Source organism: Zootoca vivipara, chromosome 4 (genome assembly GCF_965207765.1).
Source record: "Zootoca vivipara chromosome 4, rZooViv2.hap1.1, whole genome shotgun sequence".
In the NCBI taxonomy this organism is placed as follows: domain Eukaryota; kingdom Metazoa; phylum Chordata; class Lepidosauria; order Squamata; family Lacertidae; genus Zootoca; species Zootoca vivipara.
Window position 1 is genome coordinate 47,065,872 of NC_142587.1, and position 20,898 is coordinate 47,086,769.

At 42.7% G+C, this 20,898-nt stretch overlaps 1 protein-coding gene across 2 annotated transcripts in view; it reads left to right on the forward strand.

Annotated features, from left to right (window-relative positions):
• The first annotated feature begins 2,812 nt into the window (after positions 1 to 2,812).
• The window catches only part of LOC118084785 (amine oxidase [flavin-containing] A), a 31,526-nt gene continuing 13,440 nt past the window's right edge, over positions 2,813 to 20,898 (forward strand). Inside the window, exons 1-5 of one of the 2 annotated variants that reach the window (XM_035114742.3) lie at positions 2,813 to 2,953; positions 13,469 to 13,563; positions 13,821 to 13,958; positions 17,698 to 17,802; positions 19,549 to 19,640. In XM_035114742.3, the coding sequence (XP_034970633.1) occupies positions 2,908 to 2,953; positions 13,469 to 13,563; positions 13,821 to 13,958; positions 17,698 to 17,802; positions 19,549 to 19,640 (476 nt within the window). In that variant the 5' untranslated portion in view covers positions 2,813 to 2,907. The remainder of the gene's footprint in view (positions 2,954 to 13,468; positions 13,564 to 13,820; positions 13,959 to 17,697; positions 17,803 to 19,548; positions 19,641 to 20,898) is intronic. The other variant, XM_088667817.1, reaches the window with a different exon arrangement.

Consider the following 20,898-nt stretch of genomic DNA (forward strand, 5'->3'; position numbering starts at 1 on the left):
CCCATAGTACTCCTTTCCCAATTTTGAACCCATAGTAGCACCCATAGGGGCCATCAAACCCTGAGTGTGCAGCTGTGTTACAGCTCCTGAACTGGCCTCTCTTCCTCCCCAGCATCAACTCCAACACACACAAATTCTCCAGAGTTCTCCAGCACTTCATCTGTTTTTGCCCTCTTCCTGTGTCTTGGCTTGTACATGGGAGCAAGCAGCTGAGACTCATTATAAGGGGGAAACTGTACCAAAGCATCTATTTGGAAGGGCCATAGTTCCCTGACACCTCCAGGCAGGGCCAGCAAAATACCTTGTCTGCAATTCAGATGACTTCTTTGACTAGCAAACAGCCCCACACAATCCAAAGACCACCAGCCACCAGTGTTCCTATGTTCCTGTGCCACTGCGCCCATGGAGGGGAGAGCTCTTTGAGGAGTCTCAGGGGTGAGTTAGGGGGCAGACCCATTCGAACACTGCTAGCCCTTGTTCAGTTTAAAGTGTGATCCCAGAGCCTGCAGTTGTGAATGACCCAGTATACATCAGCAGCTGAGACGAGGGCGGTTGTATGAATGCAAGTTGGCTTCTTCTGTATCTTGGGTTCATATCCAGCTTACCGTTGCATTAGCAGAAGCCAGTACTGTACAAGGATTCCCACTAGCACAATGGTAATCCCCTCTCCCCATGTACCCCACACTATTCCCAAATCTGCTCTGGAGGGTTGGGGAAACCCAAAGCATGTTTAGAGGGCACAGAGAGAGAGGAGAGGGGGAGAAGTTTCTCTTGACTAAGGAAAATCCTTGCACTGACAGAACTTTGGCCATATAACTTTGGCCGGAGTGCAAGCCTTGTTTATTTTTAGCATGTGGTTTTCTAAGCTAAGGTTGGAGGCAACCTTCCTTTTTTTGAGAACCTCGTCAGATAATAATTAACAACCAAGGCTGGTCATAGAAATTTTCAAATTCTGCTTGCCATGCAGCTGCCATAACATTCACATATAACAATGTTGCTCATTTTGCAGCTACTATGAAGTGATACAATCAAAATATATATTGTTATACAGAAAAACCCAACCCACCACAAATATAAATTATGTCTACGTAAGTTGCACAGGCAGCATTTGGAGGACGCAAAACAAGCAAAAAATGTTGAAACAAGTCCTTCTAAAACATCCAAAATTGAGAAAATCTCAGTGACAACATCACAGTGATGCCACTGACAGTACAGAGTTCCCCTTCTAACACTGTTGCAGAGTTTGCAACTATTATTAACTGATACAGTTAAAGTATAAACCGGTATACATAAATACAAGGGTAAAGGTTGCAAACATAGCTACATAGGTAGCATTATTGAGGAAGTGGGCGGGTTCATTGACATACTATTGTCCTCATACTCTTGGGCTCTCAACACCTTTCCATGATCAACTTGCTCTGAAATGATGTTGGCATTTACGGTTGTTCCAACTCTATGGTTCTTTGGTTCTCTGATTATGTATTTAACAACTGTCAATATATTATGTGAACTCAGGCATTCATTTTACACCTGTCTCCTGATTGCACAGAGGGTATATTCTTGCTTTGCTTCACCACAGTTACTTTGCCAATTTTGAATGAGCATTTGAACCCATAAAAGGGGGGAAATACAGTGTCGCTTTTTATGATAGGTAGAATAAAGCTGATTCTGTCAGTTCTCATCAAGTTCCTTATCTATTTGTGGCATTTACTAGCAGTTTGAGCTTGGCCTTACTTCTCACGATGCAAAAGAACTTTGAACATACTTAAAAGTAAATAATCACATCATAATAAATTTTGCAAAGGAAAGCAGTTATCAATATCTCATTGATGTTGCAAATGATGGCCTTCAAAAGATAAGGAGATCATGCTTTAAAGAAAGATAGATGAGCCTCTGAAAAGCTGATCCTATTCAAAGGACTGATATTCTGACAGCCAACAGATGTCAGGAAGAGACTCTGAATCTCAGGGTCGTGGGTTTGAGCCCCATTTTGGGTGAAAGATTCTTGCATTGCAGGGGGTTGGACTAGATGACCCTCATGGTACCTTCCAACCCTATGATCCAATGATAATAAGAATAGTCGGTGTGGGTGCTCCTCGACCTGCCTACCTGCATACCAATTATATACCATTGATATATAATTTTATAGTATTACTCCATAAAATTATATATCAGTGGAAAGATAATTTAATAAAGAATGTAATGCCACAAGGTGTGTTCAATTGTCTGTATTCTATCAAAAGATATAGCCAAATAACCAGAAATAGGAGTGTTAAGAGAGCCAATCAGGTGTCATCTTGTTTTGGCTACGATGACTCATAACACCACTTTTTTTTTTGTTTTTAGTAATACCATAAAATTATATATCAATGGAAAGATAATTTAATGAAGAATGTAATGCAATAACTTTTATGAAGGATTATTTATTACAACATAAATAAGGAGGGCATTTACCAGTGCTTTATTACTCCCAAAAAAGGTGATGTTATGAGCCACCAGACCTCGGAAATACACTTTCTCCAAAAGGTTCCCACAATTTTGGCTACTAGTGTACATGAGTGGGAAGAGCCTGGGCCGCCTCCCGACCGTCTGATCCCGCCAGTTTGGGGACTTCGCCCTCTTCCTTTCCCGAGAAGGGCCTGAGAGTCCCGCTATCTGGCCAAGAGCAGCGCCCCGCCCTCATCCCCCCTCCCCTTGGCCCGGGCACCAACCTTCTGCCCTGATTGGCGCGCCGGCGAGGGGGCGGGGCGTCATAGAGGGAGACCCAGCTGGGAAGTTCCCAGGGCTGCCGCCGCGGCCGCTTTGCCCGAGTGGAGAAGCCCGGCGCGGCGCTGACAGGACGAGAGGCACGCGAGGAGGAGGCTGGCGGCGCCAGGAGCTGTGAAGGGCGCAGCAGCAGCAGCCGCCATGAGCCTCGACTGCGACGTGGTGGTGGTCGGCGCGGGCATCTCAGGTCGGTGAGCTTTCCCGCTCTTTGCCCGCCCGGGTGACCCTTGTGAGGGAGGCGAAGTCGAGGAGGAGGGCGGGGAAAGGGTCGCGCTGTCAGTCACGGGAGACCGTTTGGGCGGCTGGGCGTCCGGGGTGCGGCGGGTTCGGGGAAAGGTCGTCGGCCGAACTCGTGAGAGGAACTTCGTGGCGGAGGCTCCGGAGGCGCCTGGCCACCGGCGGACAGGGACGCTCGCCCCGCCCCCTGTGAAGTCTGTCCAGGGACCCCCGGGGCTCGGCGTTGGCTGCTGCGGACGGAGCCGGGTTCTGCTCTGAGTGAGTCAGAAGGCTGGTCACGCCGCGCGCCGCTTCCTTTGGGCTCGGGATCCGGAGGATCCAAACGAGTTTTGTCAGGCAGTTTGGCGACTGCCAGGAGGCGGACCAACCGCGAGGTGGAAGTTCTTGCGGGCCGAGAGAGTACAAGGGGGTTTCGTTTTCGCAGTGTTTCCCCTTTGTTTGTTTCTTGTCCCGCGATCAGGAGCTTGTTCTGCCCATCCCCGCCCAGCGCGCTTTCCACCCACCAGACTGATCATATCAGCAGTGAGAGGAAGGGTTTCGCCAAAGAGGATAGGACAGGACCTGAGCAGGTGCTAGGGAAGACTTTCTCACGATGAGATGCTGTGATCCAGTGTGTGTGCGTTTAAAAGGCTCCGTCGAGGGATAATGAAAGCAATACATTGAGTTGCCCCTTTAAAACACACACACACACAAATGACCAAAACAGTTGACTTGCAGCATTGCTCCCAGGAAAGCTGGCACATCTTTAGTTCCTCTTCTGTTTCTTTTCCTACCTGAGGCAAGACACTTGCATTCTGATATGGAATACCTGCATCTCAGCCAAGGGGGTTGGCATTTTTATTGTGTGCAGTCCTATATGTGCCTACTCTCAGAAGTACGTCCCACTGAGTTCGGCAGTACAGTTATAGTTGATTGGCAGGTATTGTGCAACACACACACACACACACACACACACACACACACATACAAAGACTAGACTCGGTGCATTAAGGAAACTGACAGGAAAATCCACTGGAAAGTGTGAGGTAGCACTTGTTTTGACACAGCCATTGAACAAATCAGAATCAATGCTCTTTAAATAGCTGGTATCATCTAATTCCTGTGCAAACAAGTCTGGATGGATGCTCAGTTAACAGGTTGCTTGAAAGCACAGTGCTTACCCCTATTGCACAATATGTGCTCCCCAGCTACTGTTTGTTACATAAAAATTAATTCCCTTGGCCACTTGAAACACATGGCGGCGTTCTTCTTCTTCTTCTTCTTCTTCTTCTTCTTCTTCTTCTTCTTCTTCTTCTTCTTCTTCTTCTTCTTCGAATCACTTATATGCTAGAAATATAACACTGGAAAAACTATAACCCACTTACTTGCCTTATAACAAAGACACATGCTCCCTGCAGGCGCTAAGAGTTCTGTCCTGTTTAACAATTCTGCACTTGCATAAATATAACCCAGCTCTTGTATTATATTTTCAAGGATGTTTAAAAATGAATGTTATCCCAAAGTGAACGCCCGTGCAATTCAAACCCTATGTGGTGTTTTATGTTTTTATTGTTTATTTGAGCAGACTGTTCAGCACCCTGAACACTTTAACAGAATGGCAGCATGGGTGTTTTTCAAAGCAAATAATGTACATACACATAGGAGAAGGAGCCTTTTCTACAGCATGGAATTGTAAAATTAAGATGACAAAACACATCCATAGGAAAGCAGTACAGTATATAAACAGAATAAGGAATGCCATGTACAAATACCAGGAAGTACACCCTACTGAATTTGGTACAACTTATTTCAGGCTTGGCATACATAGGATTGCACAATGCACAATTAGGCTACACTCTTGCACACACTTGCCTAAGAAGTAAGTACCTCTTGATTTTTGGGGGGAGGGGCTGCTTCTGAGGAAGTCCTCATAGCATAGGGGTGCAAAGCTTCCTTTATTTAGCTAATTCACTGTCAGACTTTTATTTGTTCTTTTTTTTCTTCCAGTGCTTCAGATCAGAAAAGAAAGGATGTGTTAGCCAAGGGAGCAAACACACATAGTGCCAGCCTTGTTCCTGTTTTTCAGTGGCAGTTGGCTGTATCATATTGCTTTCTTGGATGCCTGCCACAGTGAGAGCATGTGGAAACCCTTTGATTGACCTCTCCAAGCCTCTATTTCAGGAAGCTACCAAAAATCAGACAGAGCCCTTCAGACTGAGAGCAGCATTATTATTCTAAATTAAAGGACAGTGAGCGGTCTCTTATTAAATAATAGTGGGCGTGGTGCTCATTTGTAACTAGAACATGCCTGCTGAATTTGTTTTCAGGGCCCAGATCTCATGTGGAGTAAGAATAAGGATGGTGCCTCTAAGCACCCTAAGGAGGTACAGAGTGCTTTCCACATAGTCCCAATGAATAGCTACAGCCAGCCCCAAAACAACAGGTTTTTAAGGCTGTAGGGTTTACAGAGAATAACTTTGAACAAGCTGGAGTCCCAGTCCACTTCATCTGAGAAATTAAGCATGCAAATCTCGCGGATAGTCTCACACTATCCTGTTAGATCAGTAAGTCCATCATCCTGTTCTCAAAGTGGAAAGCCAGATGGCCATGGGAAGCCCACAAGTAGGACCTGAGTGCAACAGTACCCTCCCCACCTGTTATTCCCAGCAACTTGTATTCAGAGGTAGTGGAGATAGAACATAGCCATTGTGGCTAGTAGCCTTATCCTCCATGAACCTGCCTCTTCTAAAGAGAGTATAAGCACTTTGCTTATTATTTGATTAATGGCTCCCCCCCCATGGTGCTTGCCATTCCCACCCACCCCCAATAAACCTGCTAAAGTGAAGTGGACCTTCCACACCTACATCAGCTATGTCACACCCACTCTGTCTGGATAGAATAAGGCAGGAAATGCAAGTAAAAAGTACAATATCACACGCTGTTGATGTTGTTACCTTACAGCAGCAGAGCAATGCTTTATTAGAATTAGAAGTCACCTATTTTGAAGCAGGGTGAGGTCCAAGTTCCATGTTATAAAGGGAGATCTGTTGTTGTTTTGTGAAATGCAGCTGGGGGAGCAGGGAATGCTAATTTGATCAGGAAGTGGTGCGGGAGATGGGGGCATTTAACCCTTTTCCAGTTTAAATATTGCTCCATGCTGGGGGCACGAGTGGGGATGGGGAAGAAATATAAGTCCCTTATTTTCATACCTGAATTTTTATTCAAGACAGAGCAAACTCCATGTGTATGTGATATAGATTGGAAGGACAGTTCAGGGGCAAGGGTTAAACACTTCAAGCCCTTTCTCTGTATCCCCAATCAGATTAGTACCTCCTCTCTTCCATGGCTGACTTAAAAAAAAAGGCTTGGGAATCAGCTAATCATGGATCTTTCAGCCTAGCCTGTAGTTTGGCCTTGGGATAAGAATTCAGCCTTCTTTGTCATTTATGGCACTTAATTTCATTATTACTCTATGCTGTATTTTTATGGCAGCAATTATAAGTTCAGTGAACTGATGAAGGTCTTGAGACACACAGCACAAAAGATGGCCCCAGCCATGAAGACTTGCAATCTAACATCTCAGTCCCTAAGCACATTTCACATGACCCTCCCCATGAACTTGGAGATGGGTATTTCAATTCACTTTTGAGCATTCATCCATCCATCAGAAGGGAGTTCCTGATTTGTTAGGGGCCAGGACCAAGAAAAGCTTTACATGAAGTGCACAGCAATCTCACCCACTCCCTCCAGCATCCCCATACATATCCACTTAAGAGAACCAGTTGAGGTGCTTAATTAATAATAGTAAGAGTACAACCCCCCCTTCTCTCCAAGCATTACATATTTCTGAGCGTTGTTATCTGCCTGTTGTACATTTTATTCATGTATTTTCTGTGCTAGTTTGTGTTGGTGCAAGGAAAAATAAATGCATATAGAAAGGAGAATTCCCTGGATGACAAGATCCAAGTTTGGGGCAAGTACCCTTTGGTGAGAGAACCCAAAAAAGTTTAAAAATCACAAAATGTGTAAAACCTATGCTTCTTTTTTTAAAAAAGCAGCAGCAGCAACAACAACAACAACACAAGGAATCGCCATAAAACTATATAAATAAAACTTAAAATTTTACCAGGGATAAGCACCAGGAAATAGGTGCTGCCTATTTATTAATTAAAATACATACATTTATACTGTGCTTTATGAAAATGGAGTGTTTTGACCACTCATATCCCTGCTACTGGTAACCCTTACAGCAAAGTTGGCTATTGTTAGTAACTCTATATTACGGTGGGTGAGGTGAACTAAGGGTGAAGATGTGTGTCTTGCCTAAGACCAATTCATGAATCATGACTGAGGTGAAATCTGAACAGGGTACTTCTGACCTCATAACGTTGGCCACTAACCACAGATCTTAATAAAATGCATTAACTGGGAACTTGTGTTGATCTTTGATGGGATATTGGATGATTCCCAACTCAAGTTTGTGGTATTGATTATTTCCACAGTTCAAATAAAATGGGAAATGTTTCAATAATTGTTCCTAGTTCTGATCCTGCAGCATTAGCTTGAGCCAATGTGATATAGCAGATCAAAGTACAGAGGAAGTTAATACAGGCCACTTCCCTGAATAACATTGGTGAAGAAGTACCTGAATGCATTTGTGGGCTGCTTTAATCATGGTCAGGATTCTGTGATCTTGTATTTGTTCTAGGGGTTATAATGGAAGTATGTAAGCAACATCAAAAAGAACCCTGCAGTCAGGTATATCTCTAAGTAAATTTAAGACATAGAAACTCTGAGCTATGTTCATAATTAGAATCATCTCATTTAGTAGAGTGGACTCTGAATATACTAGTAAGTGGTTTGTTGCTTGAAACATCAAAAACATGTTGTCAAGAAGAGTGGCTTCTCAAATTTGCTGGTAGCAGTGGGAAATGAAAGTGCTTCCTACCATGTTTATCTATCAAACAAGACCAGGTAGTTGAGATGAAAAAAACTGAATCCTATTCCATTTCATAGAATTGCTCATCTAGCTAAATCATAATTTTAGCTAGTTTTCAAATATATGAAAAACAGAAAATATAGGTGTGCTTTGTGAATTCTGCAATGACAGCACCTGCAAATATCATATATGCTTTGCAGGCAGGAAAAATACTCTTGGGTAGAAAATACAGACTATAGTTCCAAACACTTTCTCTAAGCCATGTCCTTCTTTGATACATGGGAGGGCGGTGGAGGGAAAGAAAGAAAAAGAGAGAGAGAGAAGGAGGAAGGAAGGAAGGAAGGAAGGAAGGAAGGAAGGAAGGAAGGAAGGAAGGAAGGAAGGAAGGAAGGAAGGAAGGGGAAGAAGCTTCACTTCCTCATGGAGGTAAGGGAAAGTGACCTAGTTTAGGAACAGAACACACCCCTTATACACTAGCTAGCTCTCATGCATTGCTATGTTTGACTGCAATTTCCCACAATATTGAAGTCAACTTGATAGAATACCAACAACTTTATTTACTATGCAATTACTTCTGTGTGGTAAACATTCTGCCTATGGTCTTTGGCCTGTCCACAGTGTCTGTACATCCTCATGACTGGTTTATCACTGGGAATTAAAAGAAAGGGATTTTGACTTTTGGTGGCTACCTAAAGATGCATTGGAAAAACAAGTCTAGTCCATGCATTTAAGTAAGCTGCTCTAACAAAAGACCATTAAAACACAACTGCATATTGGAAAAGGGAAGAATGGACAGGAAAGTTTATCCCTGGGGGGATTTTCGAAGTATTATCTGGCCCATATTGGCAGCTCCACATTTTACTTGGCACAGAGATTCCTGTTTGACTAATGAGAGCTGAAGTTAAGATGGGCTATTGCCAGATTTCATTTCTCAGTTGTGTGTAGGAATAATTAGATTCCCCATCGAGGAAGCAGTGAAAGTAAATCATGGCAAAAGTGCATCATTATGGTGGAGCTCTAATGTAATAAAGATACATTGATAATTAGCCTTATTTACCACTAACTGATGTGGACAGTGAATAAGAAAGGAGAAATGTTGGGAAATAAATGCACAAATAAAACGCAAAGACAAGACCATAAAGGGATTTTCTGCGCTTACTGTTCAGCATTAACCAGCAAGGCAACTGCTCTAATGGGCCGATAACTTTTTAAAAAATGCACCACGATAACCATAATCTCATGGAGGATGCTTGTGTTATCATTCTAGCATAAAACTCATATTCGTGACTCATTTCTTCAGCTGTTCATTGCTTTAGCAGTTTTTTTAAAAAATCTTGCTTAATTAGTAAAGAACTGCACAGGAAAATCATATAAACCACCTTCCTCCGTTCTTAGAAGTAACCATTGATTTTATTTAATTAACAAAATTTATATGCTGCTTGATTACAGGGAGGCGGAGGCGGCTTGGCAGTTGGAAGGGAGCATGTGTGCATGCAGTGGCTCCAACAGCCCCGACACATGGAGGAGCCAGGCACCCTACCCCTCCTTCTCTCTCCACAGCCCCAGGATCAGGGCATGCTCAGGCATCCCTAAGCTGACCAAGAGGAGATGGAGGCATTGCCAGCACCCCAGCCCCTAAGGCCCGACCTGGTGCAGCTTGGCTCCCCACGGCTCTGAGCCTCTTGCCCACCTGCACAGGGGGAGCCCCAGCGGTCATCAGAGGCCTTGGTGGGTTAATCCCCCCCTCAAAGCTGGTGGAGAGGAGTGCTACATGATGTTTTAATGTATGTTATACACTCCTTTGGGTTAGTGTCCCATGTACATCATATATGAATAAGTGTTTTGAATTCCTTCCTGTCAACTTGCACCTTGCTACATCTCTACAGGCTTTGACATAAATAAATACATTTAGAACAGTTTCTAGCTGAGAGAAACCTGCACATATTAAATAGTTATTGTGTATTGGAACAACAGTCCAAGTTTCACATGTTTGTATCTGTTGAGTTGGTTCCAGTAGGGAGCCTTGCAAATGGAATACAGTTAACTAACAGTTTACGCATGTTTTTTTTTAAAGTAATGCTAAGATAAAGCCCTCAGTCTACAGCTTGTTTACACGAGAGAAGTCAATTTAATGTGAATGGGGTTGCTACAGAGCATATTGTGGACTGCAGCCAAATGGATAGTTTCTACTTAGCGCCCACAATTCTTCACACACTTAGGATTTGTTGGTGATGAGAACAAGCAGCTCTTGTAGGATTTTGCTGATGTTTTGTTTTGACTTTTAGCTACAATCTTAGCAAAACCTGGGGGGAGCTGTGAAGAATTGACTTGTAATCTTTAGCCTGATGTTGGTTTATTTCCCCTTTTATCATACTGGATCATAGCACAAATTGTATACAGTGGTACCTCTGGTTAAGACCTTAATTGGTTCCAGAGATCCGTTCTTAACCTGAAACTGTTCATAACCTGAGGTACCACTTTAACTAATGGGGCCTCTCGCTGCTGCTGTACCGCCGTGCGATTTCTGTTCTCATCCTGAAGCAAAGTTCTTAACCCGTGGTACTATTTCTGGGTTAGTGGAGTCTGTAACCTGAAGCGTCTGGAACCTGAAGCATCTGGAACCCGAGGTACCACTGTATATCACTGTTAATCTGTGTTTGGATGCAATGAGATTCAGGTTTTTTTTTTCTAAAAGTAGGTCAGTTCTGGTGCTGAATGTGGCAGTTGGAGTTTAGTGTCTTTGAATGCACTGTAGAATCAAACTGGGATGCAGCCCCCCCCTTTTGTAGCACCTCCAAGCTTGAGTTGCGTTGCTATGGAAACACCTGGGCAAACTGTTCAAGTGGCTATGACTTATTTACCCTGACCAAATGATAAGCAGACTCTACTCTGCTAGGAGCTTGCAAATAAGTCAAATTTGTGATAGTCATGTTTTGTTGCGTTGGGTGGAATGGCTTAATTTCTTCAGAAAATGCCGAGGTCTATAATAAATTGTAATGGCATGAAGGTTTTTGAAACTAGGACTACATTCGGAAGACATGAGGGATACAGCTGAGTTCTGTTCACCAGTGAAAGAAAGAAAGAAAGAAAGAAAGAAAGAAAGAAAGAAAGAAAGAAAGAAAGAAAGAAAGAAAGATCCCGTCATTCCTCCTGAAGTTACCCAGGGTGGCAAACACACAATTAAAGCATCTAAAATTCCAACACAGTTGCAGACTTGGAACTATCTGTGCTTAAAAGAAGAAGGAGTTGTATTCAGTGCAGTGCAGTGGGGAAGCAAATCCAATGTTCCTGCCACTGTGCCACACTGAGCTCCCTGCTGAGCTTCCTGCTGGCCTTCCCTTCCCTCCCCGTCTTGGTAGTCTACACTACAGCAATGTGCAGCATTGGGAAGCCAGGAGAGCAATGCATCCCCAGCTGCACAGCCCCACTGGCCACTACTGGGAGGGGTGATAGTAAAATCCCCCTCTCTCTGTAGCCAGACTCCACATGGTTGTGAGCTGTCACGTAGTCAGCACAGAGGATATAGTCACCTGCTGTGTCCAGCTGCATTGGAATACTTGGAACTCTGCAAAAGAGAAACACTGTGGCAGGCAAATGAATTTGGAAACAGAAAAACAGCTGGCAGGGAAAGGATAAAGCCCTATCCTCCTCTCTTCCTGATCATCCACTCCTGAAGCTGCTTTTTTATTTTAAAGAAACGTTACATGCACCTGTTTCTCCTGTGTAGCTTGCTCCCCTCCCCATCATTGTTGGAGTCTTTGTTCTTCATAGAAAAGGCAAAGTAGTGCCTTAAAGCCTGGAGTCTCCAAGAACTAGTGAGATTCTGGAGCAGAGAAAAATAAATGGCATAAGGATAAAATTCCAAAATTGCTTGCTCCGTTTTCCTGTTTAGAACTCTGGGTTGTTGTAAGACTGCACTGTGTGCAGGCTGAGGTCCTTTTCAGGCTTGTGATCCTAAGCCTTGAGACTAGATATATGGGGCTCCAAAGTGCTTTTCCTTCCTGCCTCTGTACTAGCTGATAGTACAGAGAGCCAATTGCTGGATTACCATATTTATAAGACTGGGAGTACACCTATTTCCTTCCTCAGATTGTTGGGAGCGCTGAGACATTTTGTGTACTTCCTCCTCACTCATAATATATTCCTAGCCAATATATGGCTAGTTAACACTTTGCATAGCCAGTCATTTTTGTATTTAAGAAGGTTTTTGTATTTTGAGGGGTTCTTTGTGTTACTTAGCTCCATCCTCATGCAGTTATACATAAAAAAAAAATTAAACTCACTTTGAGGATGTCCATTTGCACATTGCCAAAAGGGAGAATATGCTCCATAAAAGGGAGGGGGGCAAAATAGGGCAGAAATGTGCATTAAATGTGCATTTGCCAATTTTTATGTGTAGGTACAAATTTAGAAATAATTGTTAGAATTTAAATTTAACTGCTGGCAAAATAATTTATTTCACTTTGAGATTACCCCGAAAGTTCATTTGATTTGTTTCTCACCTCCTGATCAAATGAACTATTCAATAATTTTGGCCTGCATTATTAGGTCAACCACCTTCAGTTCATGCCCCACAACTGCAGTGTGTGTGTGTGTGTGTGTGTGTGTGTGTGTGTGTGTCTTACAAGGTGGCCAGGGGATGGCAGTCTTTTTGTGTGTTTTTTTGTTTTCTTAATCTAAACCCCAAAAGGCAAGCTGGGAGCTCAGCAGCAGGTGTTCCCAAACCACAAATGATCTGGGAATTGGGAAATAACCCTGCAGGATTATGTACCCTCCTGGGTTCATAGGTGGCAGCCTTTTCTTGTTCCACGTTTTCTGGAAATGAAATTGAGGGTACATCATTCTGTCAGGTTGTTTCCCATTTTCCAGGGACATCCTGCAGCACAATCCATATTGCTTCCCTTTGGGCATCTTGCAGCACAATCCTAGAATACCTGCTCTGTAACAAACATCATTGACTACACTTACTTAGGACTAAGTTTAAGTAAATTCAATGGGACTTACTTCTGAGCAGACATGTGTGTGTGTATCTATATATCTATATATCTAGACTATATCTCTATATCTCTATCTATATCTATCTGAGTTTCAATAAAAACATTAACATTCAACATGTCATAAAATTCCTAAAAACCAGATTAAAACGATATACAAACGGAATGCTACTGTATATCACAAATCAAACTGAGTAGTGTATGAAATGGAAAATAAAAATTAAAAAGTTAACAGAGTCCAGGAAAGTTTGGGTAAACATAAAAGATTCTAAGATGTGTTTAAAGGTCATTACTGTCTCCATCTCACAGGGTTGTTCTGTTTGCACTTATTCAATAAACTTCCCCTCCCCTCCTACTCCCCCCTCCCTCCATGCACCCCACTCCCCAAATCTCTACTGGGGTTTCCCTAACCCTCTAGAGAAGATGCAAGGGGCTTGAGAGGACAGAGAGGAGAGGAGGTCCTTGCATGAAAGCAGCAACTTTGTTGGAGACAACCCAGTACTTTTTAATGGTAGAGGAAATAAAATAAAATACTGTTTTGTCTTTGTTTTAGGTCTGTCGGCAGCTAAGTTGTTGTCTGAATCTGGAGTTAATGTTGTGGTTTTAGAGGCTCGTGACAGAGTTGGAGGACGGACTTTCACAATTAGGGTAAGAAACAAGTAGCCAATAACCATATTTTATGTAAATATAGCATATGACAATATGACAATTCTGCAAAAGGTTCTGCTTAATCACAAAGTTATGTAGAACACATAACTGTGGTTCTAAGTTTGCTTGTGTGAATTAGGCCTAATTCTGAGGTGGAGCTTTGTTTGCTGCTATGAAACGTAAGCACTTCCTGGCTCTTCCAGTGTGGAACATCCAGTAGGTTCTGTTATTCCTGCATTTTTTTCCTCTTTTGACAGAACAAGCAAGTAAACTATGTAGATGTTGGCGGAGCCTACGTGGGACCTACCCAGAACCGAATTCTGCGATTGGCTAAAGAACTTGGCATAAAAACATACAAAGTAAATGTAAACGAGAGAGTTATCCTGCATACAAATGTAAGAATTACATTTTCTGCATCTCCTTTTGGCAGCATTGTGCACAGGAAAACATTTGATGCATTGTAACATCTCTTTTCTGTTTGTTTATTGACAGCTGAGTGGAAATGTTTCTTATACATTCTTTTTCTAATAATAAACTACCTAGTGCATATGGATGATCCATAAAGCACTGCTGAGTGAAGGCAATTGATCATGACTTAATAGATTCAGGAACCTGAAGATTTGCAGAACAAAATTTTTATTGCCCTCCAACAAACCCCCCCCCAAACTCCAAAACACTCATTGGAACATAAGACAAACTTGCTGTGTCCTGCCAGTGCCCATCTAGTCCAGTATCCTGTTCTCACAGTAGCCAACCAGATGGCAATGGGAAGCCTGCAAGTAGGATCCAAGTGCAAGAGCACTTTCCCCTATTGTGCCTTCCAACAACAGGCATCCAGAAGCAGAATACTTCCAACCATGGAGGCAGAGCATAGCCGTCCTGACTAGCAGCCACTGGTAGCCTTTACCTCTATAAAACCTCCATGCATTTGTTGAATCCAGGCATAGGCAAACTCGGCCCTCCAGACATTTGGGACTACAACTCCCATCATCCCTGACCACTGGTCCTGTTAGCTAGGGATGATGGTAGTTGTAGTCCCAAAACATCTGGAGGGCTGAGTTTGCCTATGCCTGGTTTAATCCTCTTTTAAAGCCATCTAAGTTGTTGACCATTACTGCCTCCTGCTGTAGCAAATTACATAGTTAAACTTTGCTCTGTGTAAAGAAATACTTCCTTTTGTCTGTTCTGAATCCTCCAACATCCAGCTTCTTTGGACAACCACAGATTTTAGTGCTGTGAGTTCTTGTGTTTCCAACAAAACAAAAATGTCCCATCTTGGTTTCAGAAATTAAAGAGAATGCTTATCAGTGGAAATTCTTTCTGTGGAGGAACTGTCTCTTCATTCCATAAAACAACACAATATTTTTTTTAAAAAAATTGAATAATTAAATGACAATTGCTAATAGCAGCAGATATCCAGGCTCTCACTCCTCCAAACATGGAGAAAGAGTGTGTCAGTTTAATTCTTGTTTGTTTATATACACATTGTATTATTGAAAATCAATAACTGGATATAGAAGAACCGAACAAAACCCTGCACTTGCAAGTCTATGCATCCTTTGCTGTGAGTGTGTTCAACAGGACACAGTGGGACTTACATCTGAATAAACATGCATGAGTTTCCATAGTTACAAGGCGTGATCTCCCCCCCGTCCCCCAATACACTGTAGACAAAAACATTTTGAAGCTCAAATGGCATTTAAAAATAAAAAAGCAATAGAGTGTGATAGCCAAAATTGTATGCAATAAAAAAATAACTTCTGTCATGCCACCCTGGTTACGTTACATGCTGTTCCCTTCCCAACCTTCAGACCATAATTCTAGCCACTGGTTTAAGCACAAGTTCACTGTTGAGTTTTAAATCTGAATACAGAGCACTTAGAAGATAGCCTACAGCAAAATGTTTATTTCTAACTGTTGAAGAGAAATTGCTTTCTTGATTGATGACGTTTTCCCCCTCCCTCTTGAGTTATATGTGAATGACCATGCTCCTCCTTTCCCAGAAGGTGTGTATCTTGTGATTATGAGCTAGAAAGGGTTGAGAACGTTTCCTACTTGGCAGTGATAACTGGACAAGTTTTCTCATGTTTCTGTAAATCCAATTGGATTTATAGCTTAAAATCTGCTGAGTTACTTTGGATAAAAACTTGCATTAGAGCACTGCCACTCACATTTATCTCCCTGTCACTCTGAGCAGCAACACAGGATTAAGTGCGGTGTATCTATATCCCAAAAGTCTTCTGCAGTTTTCTTATTTGGTTTCCTCACACTATGTTTATTTAGTTACAGCAGTAGTTTTGGTTCCTATTCAAGCACTGCATTTCACATCCAATGCAATAGGGGAGTGGAGATCCAGAAGGGCCATAGCTCAGTGCTGCAGCATCTGCCTTGCATGCAGAAGGTTCCAGGTTTAATCCTCAGAATCTGCAGGTAGGGCTGAGAATTCCCCCTGCCTGTAATCCTAGAGAGATGCTACTAACCTGTGAGGACACTACTGAGCTAAATAGAGCAATAGTCAGACTTGATATAAGGCAGGTCCCTATGTACCTAATCAGACCCATCCTCCTGAAACCAGCGATCTAGTGACCCTGCTGTAGGAGGGTAACTTTGTGACTCTGCCTCACCACAGTGGTTTTTATGGCATCCAGGGAAACAGGGGACATGGAATTAATAGGAAAAGCCCTAATTTGTGCATGCTAGCCTCTTTCTCTACTGAAGTTTAGCAATTAGCAGGATGGGTGGGGCAGGTCTCTGTAGGTCTCAGGTTAAGAACTTAATTAGTTCCGGAGGTCCGTTCTTAACCTGAAACTGTTCTTAACCTGAAGCACCACTTTAGCTAATGGGGCCTCCCACTGCCCCCGCGCCGCCAGCGTGCGATTTCTATTCTCATCCTGAAGCAAAGTTTTTAACCTAAGGTACTATTTCTAGGTTAGCGGAGTCTGTAACCTGAAGCGTCTGTAACCCAAGGTACCACTGTATAAGAAAGCAATTCTATTTGCTTAGGAGAGGAAGTGTTCAATTTTGGGTTTCTGTCCTAAAGATCAAATTGAGGACAGTTTGCAAAAGCAGAACTGTGAGAGCAGCTGAAGGAAGAGAAGAAGAAAAAACTCTGCAGGAGATTTTGTTTCTGCAATACAGTACCTAGAGGTCAGAATACTCATCCCATAGTAATCATTAACTTTTATTTCTGAGGCAGTTGGACAATGAACTTGAGCTTTGTTTATTGCTTTTATCATGTGTTCTTTGATTTCAGTTTGTTGGAGTGGATAAATGGGGCTGTTAGCTGTTGCTTTTTGAATATTTGAAACGTCCTGCTAATCTGTGCAGATGAATTATATAGAGCACACTTTTAAATGTTGCTTTTCAGAGTCCTTTCAAGAGCAGTTTCAATCTGATGAGCTACATGGCATGAATGTAAAAGGGTTTACTCAAACATGCATGCAAATCAGGACAAAGCTTTTTCTTGCCATGGCCTCAACCCAGCTTTTGCTATGCATTTTGCTGACATTCTGGACACACAAGCCCACATCACAACTTGGGGACACAAAATTAAATCAATTGGCAGTATTCAGCAGCAAAAATTATGTTCTTCTCACAAGACACGAGAGCATTCATGCAGTCAGCAAAAGGAAATTGCAGACCTTAACCCTTTCATACTCTTGTGGTCCTGATCCCTATAGTCCTAAAGTAAGAACATTCATGAAATCACATAAATGACATATGATGCAGCAATATTTGTATCCAGTTAAATATTTATTGATTAATCTGTATGTAGTGTAAAGGGTTTGTTTTGGGATCGGTCTGGCTTATATTTGAACATTATATTATATTCTCACTAAAAGGAATACATTTCCTTTGATTTTGACTGTGGTATAACAACATATAGAAAGATTAATTCCACACCCCACACCCCGGAAATGGACATTACATTTTGGAATCTTCTGTGTATGAAAGCTACCTTAACTAGCTTTGCTTATTGGCTGATGTCTTCAGAAAAATCCATCTTTTCTATACTTTGTGTTTATGGATTCATTTCCAGTTTTGTTGGTGGGTTGTAACTGATATAGCTGCTATGGAGACCTCAGATCCATGCCAGGAAACAAATCCATTGTTCCATATATTTATTTGTTTCAGGGAAAGTCCTATCCATTTCGTGGCGCGTTTCCTCCAGTGTGGAATCCTATCGTATATCTTGATTTTAACAATTTTTGGAGGACAATGGATGAACTGGGAAAAGAGGTATGTTAGAAGCAATGAAGGGATACTATGTATCAATATCTGCAATATTTCTAAAAGCTGATATGGAAAATCATTAAGGCTACATGAAGATAGCATTCAGTAGTCAGTCAGTCATTTTTATTGCACATAGCCAAAGGCTGCCGCAATGTACCCAGAATCATCCAACAATTAAAAGGAAATATGCTAGATTAATACAAAGAACTTAAAATATTTATATAATCAAAGCATTCCCTACTCTAACAGAGCTATAGAAATACCTTAATATACAGGTTAAAGCTTTAAACAATAAAATTTATAGGCTAAAATCACCACATGGCCACTGATATATTAAAAATAATGTTAATTAATGTTAATTAATACATTGTACAATTATATTCAGAGTTTGGTGATGAAGATAGAATATAGCTTGATGTAGGTAGGGTCAAATAAATTCCATCTCCTTTACAGTTTGTGGCTATCTTGGCTATATAAGTGGCAGTTGCAAAGAGTGCTACACGCCAGGTCACATACTTATCTATGTCTGCGAGGAGATATAAAATCATGTCAGAGGGGTTCTGGCCAGGGAACCTTGTCATTATAGGTTGCCCCAGGTGTTTCTCATAGTATAAATAAGAAGGTGCTGATAGAATCTCAGTAGGTTGGTAAGTTTAAAAGTAGAAAAGGAGAAAAAGGAAATTTACTTCCCTGGGTAGCAATTGATGCTAATTACAGTCCTGTTATCTGCAGAGCTCCGAAGCCTGCTTGCCATGCCATTGCCATCTTGGAGCCCCTCCAAGTGCAAGTAGATCAGCATTCAGTAAGAATCCATCAAGAATCAAAAAGAGTTCTTTATACTGTATAGTCATTGTGTAGACATTGAAATCTTCAATTGTGAAATGTATTGGCCAAATGGGTTTGTATTATCTGGCATGATTAACAACCAAGTGTGTTTTACTTCAGGAAAATGAATTGTGCCAGAGGCACAGACCTGCCTTTCCGGCACTATCCTAATAATGAAATACAGATAGTGGAAATCTCTTGTGTGCAAGTTTTGCTGGCTCTGTTGGATGTGACCCAGCCTAGCTTCACTCTATTTTGCCCAGAAGCAGAGTTAGTGGTGTATACTTTGTCCAAGCCAATTTTTCTTCTTTCCCTCCACCTGAGATTTTTTGGCAACAGTAGCAAAGAACGGGAAAATAAAACAGACGTAGTGTTGGAGTGGGCAGAGCCCAGTGCCTTGAGAGGGATCCAAATTTGCCCCTTCCTCAGTCATTAGGTGGATCATCTGAGGGGCAGAGATGGGGCAATAAAGGTCTCTGCCCAGTTGATCTGTATGGATCAGCTGAGAGAAGGAGACTTTGCACCTGTACATCTGCACAGAGCAGGCATAGGATGGGGGTTCGGAGAGTCACAGCGCTTCTCCGAACCCCCTGCCCTGTGCCTTTCTCCACCACCGCCTGCCTCACTCGAGTATTAGCCGAGGCAGCTTTTTCAGCACATTTTTTGTGCTGAAAAAGTCAGCTTATACTCAAGTATATACAGTATATGTGTGTGCGGGGAGAGAGAGAGAGAGAGAGAGAGAGAGAGAGAGAGAGAGGAGAGAGAGAGAGAGAGAGAGAGAGAGAGAGAATTTGGGGCTGTGGAGTGAAACTATTGCCTGAATGCTCCTTCGGTACATGCATGGAAGGTCAGTTTTGACTGTGATGTATGTAGTCTGGTGAGTAAGGAGAGTGACTTATTTCCCCACCTCCCACCCCTGGTCTTCAGATTCCAGCTGATGCTCCCTGGGATGCACCACATGCTGCAGAATGGGACAAAATGACAATGAAAGAATTCATTGACAAACACTGCTGGACCAAGTAGGTGATTTGATTCATTTTGAAATTTTACCTTAATGTGTTACTTGCTTCTTTGCTTGCTGCATGCCATATTCAGGCTACATACAGTGGTACCTCTGGTTAAGAACTTAATTTGTTCTGGAGGTCCGTTCTTAACCTGAAGCACCACTTTAGCTAATGGGGCCTCCTCAGGGCCATCTTAAGCACCTCTGGTGCCCTGGCGCCGTGGTGCGACGGATCCCTTCTGGCGCCCCCGCCCCGTTTCCCAGTGCGACGGGTGGGTGGGCACAGGACACAATACGGCTGGCGAGGGCGCTGCTGCGCGGTGGGCGGGCGGGCGGGCTCAGTGCTGCTGTCAAGGGCGCTGCTGCACGGCGGAGTGGTGGGTGGGCGGGCGGGCGGGCAACATGGCGCCCTGCGCCACCCAGCCTGGCTGTAGGGCCGGCCCTGGGCCTCCTGCTGCCACTGCGCCGCCGGAGCATGATTTCTGTTCTCATCCTGAAACAAAGTTCTTAACCAGAGGTATTATGGGTTAGCGGAGTCTGTAACCTGAAGCGTTTGTTACCTGAAGCGTTTGTAACCCGAGGTACATCAAACCCTTATTCATGTTGCCTCTCTCCTCAAGTCATAAAATAACCAATCACACATATGCACTGTTGCTAGAGAAATACATTCAGGAGCAGAAAGTAAAAAAAATGTAGAATATACCAGTACTTAAAGTGCAGAACATGCTTGCCGGATTTTATGTGCTGGAAGATCCATATGTTATGAATGCAAACACTTTGGGCACTCCCAGGTGACCTTAAGCATCCATCCTGATTTGCTCGTGCAAAACTTATGCACAGGTTAGACAATTCCTAGTCTTTGCTGAGCATTCATTCTGATTTCTTTGGTGGACAGTTATACAACAATGAGCAGTCATTCTGATTTGTTTTCAGGGTGTTCACACTTCTTCCCGGTAAACATTGGTCCATCTCACACATTTCAGTGCTTTCCCCATCACTTCCATAAAACCTGGTTTTTAAAAGTGCATTCATTGCATCAATGAATAATAAACATGAATACTGGAAGATGTATAGAAAACACGTTCCTGATTCTGAAGGTGAAAGGAGGGGCTTTGGGATATGGTATTATAGTACCAATTACCATTCCCCACAGTTTAATGGGTAGTTCCACTTGTTTTCCCACATCTCAATGTATGTAGGCATTGAGAGAGAGGAATAGGGAGAACTTTGGTGGACTTCAAGGGAAGACTCCACACAATGACGGGTATCTGCAC